The sequence below is a fragment of the Malaclemys terrapin genome, chromosome 10 (genome assembly GCF_027887155.1).
Source record: "Malaclemys terrapin pileata isolate rMalTer1 chromosome 10, rMalTer1.hap1, whole genome shotgun sequence".
Taxonomy (NCBI): domain Eukaryota; kingdom Metazoa; phylum Chordata; order Testudines; family Emydidae; genus Malaclemys; species Malaclemys terrapin.
Genome location: NC_071514.1, coordinates 67,787,172 through 67,805,458, shown reverse-complemented (window position 1 = coordinate 67,805,458; position 18,287 = coordinate 67,787,172). Strand labels below are relative to the sequence as shown.

The 18,287-nt window shown below is 42.3% G+C and overlaps 1 protein-coding gene across 3 annotated transcripts in view; it reads left to right on the top strand.

Moving 5' to 3' along the window:
- The window catches only part of SNX29 (sorting nexin 29), a 490,357-nt gene that overhangs the window by 4,696 nt on the left and 467,374 nt on the right, over nt 1-18,287 (top strand). For 2 of the 3 annotated variants that reach the window (XM_054042041.1, XM_054042044.1), the window contains exons 2-4: nt 6,928-6,989; nt 8,738-8,790; nt 13,580-13,704. The exons of the other annotated variant lie outside the window; for it this stretch is intronic. In XM_054042041.1, the coding sequence (XP_053898016.1) occupies nt 6,928-6,989; nt 8,738-8,790; nt 13,580-13,704 (240 nt within the window). The remainder of the gene's footprint in view (nt 1-6,927; nt 6,990-8,737; nt 8,791-13,579; nt 13,705-18,287) is intronic. 3 annotated transcript variants of the gene reach the window in all.

The following is an 18,287-nucleotide window of genomic DNA, read 5'->3' as shown; positions in this document are numbered from 1 at the left end:
AATCATCTTAATGGCTTGTGCATATTTTCTGTGAGTTAGGGGAGGAGACTTAATGACTGAATGCTCCTCTTTCTCCCCCACTCTTTCCTGAGTTAATTTCTGTAAATGTGTCTAGCCAATTTAGATTTAAGCTCTTTGAGGCAGGGATCATATCTTTTAACTTGTTTAATGTGTTTTGTAAACTGCCATGTACAGTGATGGCCAGGAATACAAATAAAGATACAGATATATACATATATTGTTTGTTCTGGAGATTCCAATCAGTCAAGATGCTAAGCTTTCAATTAAAAAGCTACAACAAGTTTGCATCTGAAGAAGTGAGGATCTTACCCACGAAAGCTTACGCTCCCAGTACTTCTGTTAGTCTTAAAGGTGCCACAGGACCCTCTGGTGCTTTTTACAGATTCAGACTAACACGGCTACCCCTCTGATAGCTTTCAATTAGTTCACCTTTTTCCAAACAGTTACCATTAGCATATGTTAAAGTGAGTGATCAGTACATTTAAGTAGGCTTGCTAACAGATGACACCATGATGCAGCCTACCTTTTTGATTGTCATCTACATCAGGGCATTCTTGGTGGAATATCTGACAGTATTTGACCCTTGTCAAATAATAGGTGGTCAATTGTATGGCTTGGCAAGCCTAGTTTTTTTTTTACCATTACAAGACACTAGGTGAAATGATACAACAGATTTATTATGCTTCTAATGTAAACTTAGCCTTAATGCCAACAAAGTCTTTAACTTGTCACTTATTCAAGATGATTTTATCTGCTTGGGTAGTGCAGTGAAGAAGTGTATCTGCCTTTAACTTTCTGAAACTGACTCAAATCCTGACTTGGGTTACAAGAAAACAGGAACCTGAAGAGTCTCATTTTAAGCTCTATTTGTGCACCACAGCCTTCACTGTAATTGTCTTTGCAAAAGAGAGGATGAGGAGTCAAAAAGTATCAGTATGGTCTGACAAGAATTAGGTATATTGACAGAGCTAGGTACTAAAGCTTTCTGTAGTATGACTAATTCAAGGCAGCACCATTGAGTACTAAATTCAAATAAAATTTGTAAAAGCTGATCTTTGTTCGTATCTGAATTTAATCATATTTGCTGCATATGTAGTGATTGGGTGTATTAGGATGAATTAAAGGGACACAATCAGTTTAAAAATCATACTTCTGTCTGAGTTATTTTAACTATAGTTTCTACAAATAGTTCTTAAAATCACTGTAACTTAGAAGGATTAGACGAAAACTTTTTTTTCCCACTTGCATAATCAGTCAGTTTCTACTCGTGTGTGTTTGGATCTTTCTCATACAATACAGACAGGAAAAACATTTTAAAAATAGAAAAGTGTGTCTGTAAAAGCACCAAAAATGTGATGTGACTCAGAGGCAGGTGCAGTACCTGAAACTAATTTTAGCTCACTTTTTGAAACTGATTACTTTTAAAGGGAAGGAGACTCTTCATGCGTTTCTTAGTTTTTGCTTCTTTAAACTCATATTTTCATTGTCATTTTTAGACTTCTGCATGGACTTCCTTTTTTTTACATAATAATCTAAATATAACTTTTCCTCCCCTCCGTGTGACATATTTAATGTAAAAAAACCCCAGTAATATATATGGTGCTGCAAATTTACTGCTATTTGAATTTGTATGGGAGCAGTTCAGCCACCCAGCTTTAGGACTTGGCATCACAATAACTTTAGCTGTGTGTAAATTGTGAAATGGAATGCAGTAGATCCCTCTTAATTGGTACCCCCTTATGACTGGGTGCCTGAATGGGCCACACTGAGGATGCTATATTCAGGACAGACTGCAAGGAATAGGGCAGACAATCCCCCAGACTGCTGATTTATTCTTTATTAGATTCACCACGCCTGTAACAAAACAACTTCTGTAATACCACACTGGTTAGCAAGAAGCCAAATACAGTCCCCTTTAAGTATTCCAGCTCTTGACCTCTATCTAGATAGCCAAGTGTAATATAGTAAATGGTTACTGAAAACCAGGTTTACCATATTTTAGGTCCACCAGTCCCAAAGGACCAGACACTGATCCCCTGGTCATCATGAGTTTTAGATCTTACCCAATAATCATGCAGATCCTAATCCTTTAGTAACTAAAACTAAAGGTTTTAATGACAAAAGGAAAAAGAAGGAAGAGAGTTGCAGTGTTTAAGAGATCAATATACATACAGATATGTCAAAAGTCCTGAGGTCAGTTTCATAGCAAAGACTGTGAGGCTGGTGATTTGTAAAAAGTCTTTATGGAATCAATTAAAAAAGTTATAGTCCAATAGTTAGTCCAGGTGTAGAGTTTGTTCAAATTCTTCCATTAGAATTCCAGGGTAAACCTGGAGACCTCACTCTTGTGACTTAGACCTTGCCTGTCAAAATTTAAGCCGACCTGAGATAAAAAGGATCAGGCCCGGGGCTTTTTCTTTAGAGTCTTCTGGCAAGCTGATAAGCCTCTTGATAACAATTGCCACAGCAAGACCTTTCCTGGCTGAAGAATAGGCAGCGTATATTGTTGCTTTGAAGCTGATCTTCTATTTCCTATGCATACACAGGAAAACTGGCTGCATTCATTCATATAAGGCAATTAGCCTTTCAAACTATCAAGGCAGTTCATAATAGCATAGATAATTGAACTGAAGACAATGTAAATAATATTAGGGTGCTACTGTAGACAATAATACCTCAGAACTAATGGATGCTTCCTAAAAATCTTTGAAAAATATTCTGGACCTCTTTATGTCCTCAGATACAGTTGTGAGACTCCATTAGAAAGAAGTAGTAATTATGCATGCGTATCTTGTATGCGTATTGTTTTCAAGGTCAGCTATTCATTCCTGTTGTTGACTCCTCGTTTGAAGTCTTATTCCACCTCTCATCAAACTCTTCTCTACAGCAGCCAACTGTGATGCTATGAGTGGAGAATTAGGACTTCAAGTGAGATAATCAGGGGCTGATATACTAAAAACAACAAAGATACTGTTATGCAAATATCCCTAGTATCCTTTTTTAAAAGAAGAAAAATTTAATATAGGTAAAATTGGCTTTCAGTAGTGTTTTTTTAAGAATTCTCAAGGGGTATCATTAGGACTTTAAAGAAGGGGTCTCAAACTCCCGGCCCACAGGCCATCTGCAGCCCACGAGCCTCCCCAATGTGGCCCGTGGGGCTCCAGCAGGTTTGGGGCTGGGTCTCTCCCTTGGTCCTGCCTGCCGCCCCTGGGCGCTAACCCCCACCCCCGCCAGGGGCCCCGGCAGCGCAGCGCAGCTGAGCAGCATCTGCCTGCTCGCTTCAGTGGCTGCCGGCCCCTTCCTGTGGCCCAGGGGCAGGGCAGGACGGGGCTGTGCCTCCGCGCGCTGACCCTGCCCCGAGCACCCCTGTGGCCAATGGAAAGCTGTGGGGGTGGTGCCTGGGGGCAGCAGGGCGCGGAGGCCCCCCAGCCCACCCTGCCTTGGAGCCCCAGATAAGCGCTGCACCCCCTGACTCTGTCCCATAGCCTGCACCCCCTTCCCACACGCCCCCTCCTGCCCCCAAACTCCCTCCCTGAGCCTGCACCCCTCCCTGTCCCCCCAGCCCCCAAACTCCCTCCCGGAGCCTACACCCCAGACCCCCTCCCCCACCCAAACTTCCTCCCAGAGCCCAACCTCTCACCTCTTCTGCACCCAAACTCCCTCCCAGAGCCTGCACCCCAGACTTCCCCCCCCCCCCACAACTCCCTTCCAGAGCCTTAGGCAGGTGGGGGGTGGAGTTTTGGGGGGGAGGGTTCTGGGCGACATGAGTGACATTGGCCCGCTGGGAGGACCTGAGGACTGGCACTGGCCCTAAGGTAAATTGAGTTTGAGACCCCTGCTTCAAAGGATCATAACAGTTAACTGAGACTTATAAACACAAAATAGTATTACATATTACAGGGATCGGCAACCTTTGTCATGTGGCCCGCCAGGGTAAGCATCCTGGCGGACTAGGCCGGTTTGTTCACCTGCTGCGTCTGCAGGTTCAGCTGATTGCAGCTCCCACTGGCCGCGGTTTGCCGTCCCAGGCCAACGGGGGCTGCGGGAAGCGGTAGCCAGCACATCCCTCGGCCTGGGCTGCTTCCCGCAGCCCCCATTGGACTGGAGCGGCGAACTGCGGCCAGTGGGAGCTGCGATCGGCGAACCTGTGGACGCGGCAGGTTTTGCTTTGGCATGTTCTGGCTCCGCATATACTCCAGGTCAATGCGCATGGTGTTTATAGTGCTCATAATTGCCGCGGTGATCTGAGCGGGCTCCATGATCCTAGTGCTATGGCGTCTGGGCTGAAAAAAGGCGCAAAACTATTGTCTGACGGAGGGAGGGAGGGGCGAGTGACGACATGGCTTACAGGGAATTAAAATCAACAAAGGTGGCTGTGCATCAGGGAGAAACACAAACAACTGTCACATAGAATGGCCCCCCCAAAGATTAAACTCAAAACCCTGGGTTTAGCAGGCCGTTGATTTCACGGAGGGAGGGGGAAGCAAATGAATACAGAACAAATCTGGTCCATTTATCTTTTACATCTTAGGCTGGCAGCAGACGGTGCAGCATGACTGATAGCCATCGGCATCTTCTGGGTGCTTGGCAGAAGATGCTGTATTACGATTGCTAGCCATCATCGTCAAGATGGTTCAATAGGACTGCCGGCAGGACTGAGTCTCCAGGAGACAAAACATGTCTGCCCAGGTGCCTCTGACTGAACTCACTGAGGAATATGACGATGATGGATACCAATCGTAATACACCATCCACTGCCAAAAGGCAAGGAGCTGCTGGCACCCAGATGACATATGGTGACGGTGAGCTGAACTGAGCTGAGCGGGCTCCATGCTTGCCGTGGTATGTTGTCAGCACAGGTAACCCAGGTAAAAAGGCACGAATCAATTGTCTGCCGTTGCTCTGATGGAGCATGTACCCAGAACCCCCCGCGACACTGTTTTTGCATCATCAGGCATTGGGATCTCAACCCAGAATTCCAATGCGCGGCAGAGACTGCGGGAACTGTGGGATAGCTACCCACAGTACAATGCTCCGGAAGTCGACGCTAGCCTCAGTACTGTGGACGCGGTCCGCCGACTTAATGCACTTAGAGCATTTTATGTGGACACACACACAATCGACTGTATAAAACCAATTTCTATAAAACTGGCTTCTATAAATTCAACCTAATTTCGTAGTGTAGACATACCCTAAGATAAGCATCTCGTTGTATTTTCCCAGTTACCTGGAAAGAAATGGGAGTATTGAAGGAATGAGACTGAGGCAACATGGGGCATGCATGTGGTTTTGTTTATGGCTGGATTTTATTAAGCGTGTACTCTCACTGGCATGTTTTTCTTGTACAGTTTTGTAAGTGATTTTGATTAGTTGTGGCACACTTAGACCTACAGATTACTTACTCCCTAAAAATATAAATAAAACCATAGTACAATATGACTTAATTCAGCAAAGTTGGAATCTCTGATAAAAATTCTCAGGACTGAAATAATAACGATTATACAGGTCATGGCTGATGTGCATTGGCATAACTGTCTGATGACTCTAGCCAGAGCTACTAGTATCACATTCATGTGTACAGAGTTCTTAAAAAAAAAAAAAAAAAAAAAATCTCATAATGATTGCACAACTTGATTCAAAGTTCAAAATCTAAAGTTAACCCTCTGTAAATTAATAATGGAAAATAGCAGTGGTTTCCAATTGAAGCACCACTAATCTGTTATGTAATTAGATAATAGTAATTTAGGTAATAAAATATACTTGTTTTCTTTAATTATGGATTCACATCTGGTACAGGCGTCCTGTGTTTTCTCGAGTCCAACTCTTGTCTGGGTTTTAGAAATTACTCTGCAGGAGAGGAGCAGCTTCCACAGAATGAATTGTGGTCAGTTCTAATCTCTTCTCCTGCTTGGGTAAATTGGAGATGCTTTGTGCAGGAATAGAACACATATAAGATTGTGCAGGAGGTGCTCCAGGGTGATGGGTTGCAAGAAGAAGAGAGAAATGTTTTCCACCCCTTATACCTTCTCCAGTTCTTCAGTGTTGTTTGGGCAGTAGGTTTTGCTAGGGAAATTTGAGGGAAATTTATTCAGTTAGAATTCTGATATAAAGGTCAGAGTTTTATATTAAGCTGAATGTTCTATGGGAGGAGGAGGAAGAAGAAGAAAAGTGTGGGCACAAAATGGTCTAACTTAAGGCCTAGAGTGATAAGGTGGTGAGGTAATATCTTTTGGACCAACTTCTGTTGGTCAGAGAGACGAGCTTTTGAGCTTACGCAGAGCTCTTCTTCAGGTCTGTGTAAGCTTAAAAGCTTCTTTCTCTTCTCAACAGAAGTTGGTCCAATAAAAGATGTTACCGGACCCACCTTGTCTCTCTAATATTCTGGAACCGGTACAGCTACGACAATACTGCATATAACTCAGTGACTTAGCCTAATTAAACAGCAAGCTTTATGTGCAGCCAGACATGTTTATAAGAGGTGTTCATCCAAGCAAGGTGTGAAAGTTGACACTGCATATTGAAATTATTTAGATTAAAAAGTTAAATGTGGCCTGTGCATTAATGTTTATGTGTAGTGGCTTGCTTACTACCGGTAATTAATTTTACCTGACTGGCATTTAACACAGAGAAGACTATGTTAATACTGTTCTTAATATTTTAAGAACTCTAGGGTAATTTTTGTTGATTCCACAAAAAGAATAACTTATTAAAATCAGATGCATTGTTTCTGCATATTAAATAAAGGGTATCTTAAAAAAAACAAAACAAAGGTCTGATCCTGCATCCTCTTACTCGTAGAAGTACTTCCATTAACCTCCGTGGGATGACTAGTACATGTGAGGAAAGTTTTCCAGAATTGGGACTAATATATTTTTGTTAAAATAATAAAGCTGTGTTGAATTTTAGGCTCACAGAACAATGACAAAAGACAGTTTCTTCTAGAGCGGCTACTGGATGCCGTTAAACAGGTAAGAAATCAAAACAATAAATGCAAGTTGCCCCAAATCTAAAAATCTTTCGGCAGTGTATAAATGCTGAGTTGATGTTTCTGTCAAGAGTTGCTATTATTCTTCCCTCCCCTCTTCAATAGATAGAGTGGGAAACTTGCTCTTCTTAAGAAGTTCTCTCAGGTCTCTAGGAAAAAAAGGTGTGTTAGCTAATGTATTAAAATCCCAGAGCAGACGAGGCAAGTTATAGTTGAGGTAAACCCTAGCAGGGAGCCTGGGATTTACCTTGACCAGTTAAAATGCTGTTAAAACTACAGTTTACCTTGTCTACATTAGGATTTTAATGTCATTTTATCTACAGAGTTAAAAAATGCACTCTCCTGGCCCCATATAGGCATGGCATTTTGTTCATTCAAATGTTATAAACCCAGAACTTGATAGATTTTTAAGGCTAGAAGGGACCATTATGATCAACTTATATTGGAAGGTTGTGGGTAGAATGTGAAGGGAAGTTTGGTGTTCTGTATGGGGTTCTGCTTCTGTGATCTACGTCTGTGCATAGTTCTGCCCTAATTCTGTAACTGAATGTCAAAACTCTTGAGACCCTGTTACAAGAAAATACATGCAAATAAGTTAAATAATTAATAGCTTAACTCAGAAATGTTTTGAGCAATCTCTGACAACTTTAAAAAATGTGTGGAAGTTTTCGGAAGTTTAGAATAAAAAAATTCTAAGTTGGTTACATTAATAAAATAATCTAGGAAAATGCAATGCTTTTGATATCTGGGTTGCCAAATATGACAGATTTTCAGTTAGCAGCTAAAAGATAGAAAGGTTTGATAATGCACTGTGTGCTGGAGTGGAGATAGTGGTAAACAGTTTACATTAGTAACTTATTTACTTCGAATTCAGATATATGTTGGGTTTTTTTTTGCTATTTTCAAACGTTGCTTGCCTCTCTATCCCATAATGTTAAATAGAGACAATGCAGGTATGATGCACTTCTTTTCTTCCCCGTCCCAAGTGCAAAATTATTATTGTTTGTGAGTTTGGTGCAATCCTGGATACAATACAGGGTATAGTCTTTGCTTCTGTGACTACTCACTGAAGTACATACTGCTCCTGGAAGCAATAAGTGTGTGCAGATTTAAGCCTGAATTAGTAATTGGATTTAGAAATGGAGAACATCATCATCTTGATGAAACCGGTTTTGGATTCTTGACCCTCCAGACAAGTTAACAGAGAAGTTACTTGACTTACTAAAATTATTTTAAAAATAACTTTTAAAGTCTTTATTTTGAGAATGTTTTTTTGCTGAAAAACAGAACTTTATTTAATTTCCCCAAGTTTTAATTGGTGTCCTTATAACTAAAAGGAAGCTGTACAAGGACAACTATATGTGGCAATATAAATCAATGATATGTATGATAGATATTGGCTCGTCTGTTATAATGCTTCAGAAGCAGCAGTAATTTAGTAGTGCATCTAGACTCTGCTGCTGTGCTGTTTGAATCTATTTGCTGTGTGGAGGTTTTGTCAGGGAGCATAATGCTAAAATGTGATTAAGTATTCTTTCTGACAGCAGGATGGGTTTGTAACTGCCCTGCTTTACAGCCCTGCCTTGCTTCTAGGTTTTTATGTTGTTTGAAATATAACTTCCATGCTGAGTCAGTGAACATCTTCTTTTTTTTGGTTTTAAAATTAAAATTAGAGCATTTAAGAATTTTCAGTTTCTTAACACTCGTGTTATTTAAACTTATTTATTACAGTGTCAAATCCGGTTTGGAGGAAGAAAAGAAATTGCTTCAGATTCTGATAGCAGGTAAAAAGCTTTAGGGAGCATGTTTAAATTTATATATCATTACTACTTAGGCTATATAGTAAAAAGATATTTGGTCCAGTAGAGTATTTGACCCACTTAAAAACATGCTTGAGAAACTCTTGGTTGCCTTCCTCATATTGGTGCACAGGAATCATATTCCAGACAAAAGGGCTACTCACATGTTTGCAGGATTAAGGCAACATGCTGAATTCTGAAGTCTGGATATAAGTAAAGAAGAACTTTATTTTTTACCCCAATATTTCTGTTTTTAAAATGACTATATGTCTTATATTTATATAGATGTCTTAAATCTAGCCCTGTTCTGTTATGGGTTTCATATTTTAACCAATTAAAAATGAACATATGAAAACCCAAGTTTTTTTTTTCTTACTCCCAATGTTCTTTAGCTGCAAAAACATTTTCTTCCTATTCCTCTCCTCCTGCTACAAGCTGCATCTTCTCAATGGTACAAATGCCAGTTGAAAATTGTCATTTAGTTTTTGTTGTCATTTAGGTTCCAGTTGGTCAATTAGGTTATGGCATCAAATAACAGGTTGATAGTCTAACTAATTACTAGGGCTGCTGTCTTTTTAGTGAAAGCCAGCAGAGACCAGTTGAAAGAGTCTAATAGTCTACCAGAACATACATTAAACTCCACGGCTGCCTGTCCTAAATTCTTAAACCAACTCCCGTTTCAGTTCTGTAAACTAACCTTGAACTTAGTTCAGCTGTCTTTGGAGAAAAGTACCTAGACTAGGGGTGGAAATGGCAGCTACTTCTTCCTTATGCACTCAGCTGCCTTTTCAGGTGTAGTTTGTCTTCCATTGATCAGTTTCTTCCAAACTACACTGAATACCTAGATTTTTTCCCCCATAGAAAGTGAATTAAAATGGCAATTGTGAATTGTTAATTCTTATTTTTATTGTGTATATTATACCTCTCCCTCACCCTTTGTATGTTGCTTGTCTTACTGTGTAAGCTCCTGGAGTCAGGGACTGTCTTCCTGAGTGTGAACTGTAATGTTAAAATAGAAGTAGTTATCATTAGATTCAAAGCAAAAGCTTCCGACCCAAACGACTACTTTTTGCAACATTACTCTATTTCTGAAACGCTTTGTCAAGAATGAGCGGTTTGGGTATCCCCTTTAGGATTGATATGTTGACAGGCATGGACATTTGGAATTGAAAAAGCCTAATGTTAAGCCAAAAAATGACATGGTTTATTCACAAATAGTCTCTTGAATCAGGCAGAATGCTCATCTTGCTCAGTCGTGCTATTTGGGCTGTAGTTAGGCAGCTTAAGTCTTAATTAAACAGGAAGTGAAAATTTTACATGCAGAGATTTCTGATCACACATTTTTCCAGTGTGATTTGGAGCTATGCTCAGTGGTTGAGAATATTTTTGGAGGAGAGAATAAGTCACGCTTAAGGCTTGTCTGCCCTACAAAATTAGGGCAACTGAAGTTGGGTTGACCTACAGCCACTGGAGCAATTACATTTGCTGTTGGTGTCCAACCTGGCCTCTTTCTGCCACTGGTGCACGTTCTCATCAGGTGCGCTTGCACCAACTGAAGTGGGGCATTGACAGTCGGAGTGTGGGGCTCACAGCTGGAGCCCCCATGCCCACAGGGCTGACAGCCTGAGATGTGAGCCCAGTGCAGGGCTCAGTTTCACAGTAGGGAGCCTACCAGCAGTGAAATATACATTCTTGTCAGTTTCATGGCTGCTATTATTTCAAATTTTATCTCTGGCTCTGGCTGTCAGCCCTAGGATTGGGGGGTGGGAGGGCTCCAATTGTGAGCTTGGTGCCTGGCTGACAGCCAACAGGCAATGTAAGTAATGCAGGGTCTACACGGACACTGAGTGAGTCTAACTACATCAAACTAAGCGCTACATCTTTCGTGGTGGTGAGTTATTAAGTTGATGAAGTTGGGTCACTTACATCCGTGGGAGCACCATTGTAATGTAGACACTGACAGAGTTAGGTCGACATAAGCTGCCTTACGTCAACCTAACTCTATAGTGTAGCCGAGGCCTTATGTGGGTTGCAAATTTTACGAGATTTACTAATTTCAGTGATGTTCTTTCAGCCTTTTTTATAGCTGGATTTTTTAATTGTTCACAGTTCTCCAGTGTCCAGTAAACAAAGGGCCATTTTGTTGTTGGTTTGTTCTATGTAGACTCTTATATTGCACACATCATTGTCATAGTATATGTTACCTACACACAAAATACACGTGATTGAAACACTTTTAGTTTCCAGTGTCTATTCTTTTTCATATAGTTTTGCTTTTTCTATAGATTACTGTATAGAATTTATTACTCCAGCATGAAAAATGTTTCCATTTGATTTTGGGAGACATAATTCAGTTTCTCATAGTAATATTCAGCATTATTCAGTTTTCTTTCTTCATGCATCTCCTTTATACATTTGATTGACATATCTTCCTTATGTGAGGAACTAGAATCTCTGTTAGCTGTTGCTTTTTAGAACTGCAAGAATCAAGTGGATTCTTTTGTTCAAACTTTGAAATTCCTATTAATAGCAGTTATCTTTAACAAAACACTGATTTATTCACATTTGTTCATTAAAATTCCATCTTGTTTATCTTTTCCATAATGTGTTACTTTATACTAATACTTTATTAGTATTGCAAAAGAAGTTTCCTTAGTATTTCTCACCAAAGTTATTCTATATGTAAAAACCTGTCATGGTTCCAGGGCTTGCCCAGACAGAGGACGGAGGCTCAAAAAAGAGGCAATGTCTGGGAAAACCCAGACGTAAACTAACCCTACTGTCACCAATGATATATGGTGATCAGACTGCCTCCTTAAAACCAAAGTATTATTTATGTAACAGTAGGAACAAAGCTTGAGAAGAAAACACAAATTTTAAGACTGTCTACACGCATGTCTATCTCATGTAAAAACGTACTGTCTTCTGATGATAACTAGGCAGATTTAACTTCTTCAGAAATCCCTATCTGCGGTCTCCTGTGTTTGTCTGGTTCCCCCAAATAATTACCGCCCCTTTTTGAAAGAGTGTTCCTTTTTAAACTTGCCAGAATTCTTTTGATCTCCTGTATTTGTGGGCTCTTTCCTGTATTGGTCCAAACCAATTTATAGATTAGATGGAGAGGAAGCAAAATCATCAAAGCTATTAGTCCTGATATTGTCCCTTAACAGCTCTCAAATGTTTGCGGAGAGATTATTGTTCCTTGTCTAGCTGCCTGCAGTGCATTCTTCAGTATGCATAGTTTGGCAAAACAAAGTGTGAGAGAACTATACAGGAAAAGTTGAGTTATCTGGCATTTTCCAAACTGGAAAGCTCTATAAACCGGCATTTCCGATGGCTCCCTGCAAGTGGCAACATATCCGGAGAGGCGCTCCCCCCCACCAGCTCCCATTGGCTGTGGTCAGTGCTCCTAGGTGGAAGAATGGCCACTGGGGCTCCATGCACTGTCCCCACCCCGCCCAACACTGGCTCTGCAGCTCCCATTGGTTGGGGACTGCGGCCAAAGGAAGCTGTGGGGATGGTGTCTGCGGGCGGAGGCAGCGCGCAGAGCCTCCTAGCCGTGTTTCTCCAGACATGTCGCCGCTTGCAGGGAGATGCCCGATGTGAGCGCTGCCCGGATCTGGCACGCCAAAACCCCTCACGTAGTCCACCACCCTGCCCCGAGCCCCCTCCCATACCCAAACTCCCTCCCAGAGCCTGCACCCCCTCCTGCACCCCAACCCCCAGTCCTAAGCTCCCTCATGCGCCCAAACTCCCTCCCTCTTAGTTACCTGGAATTTTTGACTTACTGGCACCTTCCATTCTCCCAACATGCCAGATAACAAAGCTTTTTCTGTATTTGTTATGACATACACCCTCTACCCCAATATAATGCTGTCCTCGGGAGCCAAAAAATCTTACCGCGTTACAGGTGAAACTGCGTTATATCGAACTTGCTTTGATCCACTGGAGTGCGCAGTCCCACCCCCCCGGAGCACTGCTTTACCGCGTTATATCCAAATTCGTGTTATATTGGGTCGCGTTATTTCGGGGTAGAGGTGTATTCAGAAATGGAGTACAGTGGACTTTGGCTTAATTTTAAAAAATAAGTTAAATTTACTAAAATGTCAAGTAGTAAGGTTGACATCAATTTTTAAAAAAAGTCTAAATTACTTTCTAGGCAGATTTTGCTTCATTTTATAATGCCTAAAATAGTTGAGGAGTGTCAATATACATTTTTATGTTATTTTCTTAATCAGGTTTGCAGTGCAGGTTGTGTTGAATAATTTAAGTTTTAAAGATAATTACAGAAAACTTGAAATCTAAAATTTCAGCTGCTATCAAGATGTAGACATAAGTGAAGGTGTAAGCATGTTACTCTGACAAGTTTTGTGTAGTTTGCTTTTTCTCATAAAAATTGAGCTTTTTCATGTGTCGTGGGTTTGACGCTGTTCCAGTTGCACAAATGGAAATAAGCTTTGCATTTGATGTATTACAATACATCTGAAAAACAGCAAAAGTATCACTAACAAACAGGTAAAATTGCCTAGAACTTGTACATGTACATTGTCCGCACATTCCAAAAAATCATGAAATAGTTGTAAATTTTGAAGTTTATCTGTTTAAAATGTAATTGTGTTATGTACAGAGGAGCTGAAATGAATGGGATATACTGCATGTACCTGCACATTCTGCATTTATTCCAGATGTCTAAATCCACTGAATCTAAACATAATTGATTGATTTTTATTCTTTTCACATTGTCTTTAATTAATTAATCACGTATTCTTTGCAGAGTGACTTGCCTGTGTGCTCAGTTTGAAGCTGTACTACAGCACGGTTTGAAGAGGAGCCGAGGATTAGCATTAACAGCAGCAGCAATCAAACAGGCAGCAGGTTTCTCCAGCAGAACAGAAACAGGTAATGCACTGTTCCAACTGACCTATTGAAAAATGTCAAAATATCATCCTTGTTATGTGTAAGCAATTGACATAGCCTCTCATTTTTGGGTTTAAGAAAACAAACCAGACTCTAAGCTATTTTTAATATACTTAACTGAAGTCTCATTATAAAATAAAAATGCTTGTTAATTCACTCTTTTATGTAGCAAGTTGCACTTATTCATGTTGAAGAGTGTTTAATATTTGAATATCTAAAAATTGGTATAAAAATCCAAGATGCTGTTAATACTAGCTTAGTACGTGCTGGAATTTATTTTCTTAAAGTGATTGTAAATAGCAGTATAAACTCTCTGAAAATTTTTTTTAAGTTTAGTTTCATTTTTATAGCCGTTTTAGCCCAAAATCTCTTCCATTACTTTCAGGAGTTCTCAGTCCATACAATTCTATGGTAAGAACTTTCCAAGGCACGTTTTATTTGGTAACAGTTGATATTGTTAAACATTATATAATTGTAATGTTGCTTTTGTAATGGTATTGTTCCATTATTAACCCTATTTTATTCTGCTTTTAATTTTCAAAATTTATGCCAGTGGGCATGAGATAGTAAGCTTCAACAGGAATTTTAAAAGCAAAGCTTATGCTGCTTCTATTGGGTGGAGTATTATTTGCCTTTTTTTATTTTTGTGGTCAAAATACTTCCTTTTTTTAGTGAACACTTTGCTTTTGTGTTGGGCTCTGTTTCCTTTCTGCTCCTCTTCTTCTCTCCCCTTCATTCCCCCATATTTATTTATCCACACTTTGTGTTTAAACAGTTCAGCTTCATGATGTCTCCTTTGCTTGGCCTCCAGTGATGTGTTTGTCTTCCCTTCCTCATCCGAGAGATAACAGTTTTAAGGTATTATAAGTAAGGCTGCGAGTATGTCATGGAAGTCACAGATTCCATGACTTTCTGGGACCTCCGTGACTTCTGCAGTGGCTGGTGCAACTAGCCCAGGGGCTGCCTGAGCAGTTCGGGTGCTGGGGCAGTCTCGGGCCACTGCACCCCCTTGTCCTCCCTCCCCGTCAGCAGCAGGAGTTTGGGTGTGGGAGGGGGTTCAGGGCTAAGGCAGGGAGTTGGTGCTTACCTTGGGGGGTCTCCCCAGAAGCTGCAACAAGCTCCTAGGTGGAGGCATGGCCAGACAGCTCTGCGTTCTGCCTCCACCTACAGGCACTGCCCCCACAGTTCCCATTGGCCGTGGTTCCTGGCCAGTGGGAGCTGCGGAGCGGGTGCTTGGGGTGGGGGCAGCGTGCGGAGCCCCCCTGGCCATGCCTCCACCTAGGGGCTGCAGGGACATGCTGACTGCTTCTGGGAGCCGTGCGGAGCCCGCCAGGGAGCCCGCCAGCCTACCCCCTCCCCCAGCAGCAGCGGGAGTCCCGGGCAGGGGTGAAAGTAACTTAAAGGACTTACTGGTATTCCAGAGTCCTGCGGAGGGGGCGGGGCCTCACCTGGTAGAGGCGTGGCCTCTACCAGAAGAGGTGGGGCCTTTAAATCCCGGGGCTTTTAAATCAGGATTTAAAGGGCATGGGGATCCGGCTGAAGCTGGGAGCCCTGGGCCCTTTAAATCGCCCCCGGATCTACCAGCTGCAGAGGCAGCTGGGAGCCCTGGGGTTTGGGCAGGGGTGAAAGTAATTTACATTTCTTACCCATATGGTCCAATCGCAAGCAAGCATCCCACCTCTCCTACCTACTTCATGGATCCCTCCCATTGCATGACCTAGATATAGAAAATAAAGCTGCTACTACTACTAAAAATACTGTCTGTAATAAAACTTTATTATTGGAATAAGCCTGAAAAAGTGAAAACTCACTGTCACATTTTTCTCCATGTCTTCCCTCCTCCTCCAGCCAGGCTGCCGATGCTAGGCCGTGCTTTCCCCCTGCCTGGCACTCAGCAGTGGCTGCAGGGGCTCCCCTCTAGCTTGCAGCAGGGAGCAGGGAGACTGGCTGAGAGGGAGAAGCAAGCCTACCCCCTGTATAAGAACAGTTTAATCTCAGCTGTTCCCTGCGCAGTTCAGCCCCCGGGGTTAGGAGCCGTTTCTGGCACCCTTGTTAATTTCACTCACAGTTGTTGGGGCGGGTGAGGGGAAGCGGAGCATGTGTGACCATGGCAGGGGCAGTTCTTTTCAGCCCCCTGGATGAGGGGATCTCCAATACTTCTATAATACAATAGTAGGGGCCGGTTGCTGGGGTCAGGGCAGTCGGCGGCAGGCTGCAGCTGCATTGTTTGTGACACACACATTCATACACATACATACTGTATGTATTACTGTCCTGTGGGGAAGGTGCCAGTGCCCTTTTAAGGGGGGGGGGCAGGAGACAAGTGTTTCTGGGCTAACACCTCAGGAACTTCTGCTTAATGTGTGCTGCTTAATGGAGTATGTCCTTCCCCAGGGGGCTGTTGGTCCAACTCCTACACTGAAGAGCTTTCTTTTTTGAGAGATCCATCCATACTGTACCTATACATTTAGAACATACCTGGATCAGAGTAGATTTAGATCTGTGAAGCAAGACAAGAAGATTTTGTTTTCCCAGGAAGACATTCATGTGGATGTTCCAAAGTTAGCTTTTGAGTGCCATACCCCCACATAGAGGGAGCCAGGGGGGCAAGGGACTGCGTTGCACCATGCTCACCAGTGCCCCGCTTTCCCTAGATCCTCCCTATTTCCTAGCAAGTCAGATATCAAGGATTTTTTAATCTCCCTTCCAGGCACATAAAAGAGTGCAGGGGGCACACCAGTGGGTGGCTAGTAGTAGGGGAAGGCAGTGCAGGGGTGAATGAAGGACAACTGGAATAGCCTTCATGAAATATACAAGATACTTAGAGAAAGTTTTGTCAATTTCAGCCTCTGCACTCTGCAGGCAGGACAAAACAAGAAGAGATCTGAGATTGCGCCCTATGTTCTTATGCAGGCAGCTAGATGGGAGAGCCCCTGCTGAGTGGGGGGTGGGGAGGATTTAAGCTGTGCAGCCAAATGCTTGTATTTGTTGTGTATATTAGTATTGGAGAGATTCCCCTCATCCCGGGGGCAGAAAAGAACTGCCCCTGCCATGGTCAAACACCCCCCGACCCCCAGCAATTGTGAGTGAAATTAACAAGGATGCCAGAAATGGCTCCTAACCCCAGGGGCTGAACTGCGCAGGGAACAGCTGATTTTAAACTATTCTTACGCAGGGGTTAGGCTTGCTTCTCCCTCTCAGCCAGTCTCCCTGCTCCCTGCTGCAAGCTAGAGGGGAGTCCCTGCAGCCACTGCTGAGTGCCAGGCAGGGGGAAAGCCCGGAGCCTAGCATCTTCAGCCTGGCTGGAGGAGGAGTCAGACTGCACATTTCTTACTGGTCCTCCATACCGGCCCGTACCGGCTTACTTTCACCTCTGGTTCCGGGCCATGTGCTCCTGCCCCAGAACACCTGTACAGTGCCCCTGGGCTGCCCCCTACCCCAGAGCACCCAAGTTTTAGTCAAGGGTATATAGTAGAAGTCATGGACAGGTCATAGGCTGGGAATTTTTGTTTACTGCCCATGACCTGTCCATGACTTTTACTAAAATTATCTGTGACTAAAATGTAGCCTTAATTATAAGGGACCATAACCTTCAGGCTTCCGAAGAAGTGGGCTGTAGTCCATGAAAGCTTATGCTCTAATAAATTTGTTAGTCTCTAAGGTGCCACAAGTACTCCTGTTCTTTCTTCAGGCTTCTGAAAGTCACTCAACTGTAACAAGTGTTGAAGTAATATATTTGGACATTTAATCCATCTATATGGTGGAATTTATTATACTTACTGTGACCTCCACCTACAGTTTCCATAATTACAAATTATGGCATATTACAAATACAGTTAAGTGCAATAGGAACTTGTAGTTTAATCTTATTTTTTTCTCATAATTTAGTTAATGCAGTTTTTGTTCTTGTTGGTCATGGGCTAAGATAAGTTATGCTGGTGTTCTGGACTCTTGTATTAATGTTTTCTTTGAAGCCTAAAGACTTGTCTTTCTTTGGAAATTATTGTGCACGTTCTCTGAATTATCCTTTCAGTGTGGTTTGTATAGATAGCTTTGAACATTTCTTTCCTCGGTAGTGATGGGCAAAACTCAAAACAGTTTGGAGGTTCAGAATGGATAAACAAATAAAAGTTCAGCTGCTTATTCAGATCTTTGTGGAATCCTAGCTTCTTCTATACCTGTTGTTGCCTTTTTTTTAGTGTGGATTGGGATGGCAGAATGCTTTGCTTCTTTCTCCCTCCTCCCATTGGTAGTTTCTTCAGTGGATAGCCTCCCCAGCCTCCAATCAACAAACTCATCCTTTTGTTCAGCAGCTGTTCTGCCCTCTCCTAATCCAAGATCTCGTATTCTACAGTTACCTATTACTGCTCCTGGTGATCACAATACTTTGACATTTAAATGCACTCCTATATTCCTCACTATTTTTAGGGCCCTACCAAATTCATGGCCATGAAAAATGTGTCACGGACCATGAAATCTGGTCATGCCTCCCCCCTGGTGAAATCTGGTCTTTTGTGGGCTTTTACCCTATACTTATAAATTTCACTGGGGAGACCAGCGTTTCT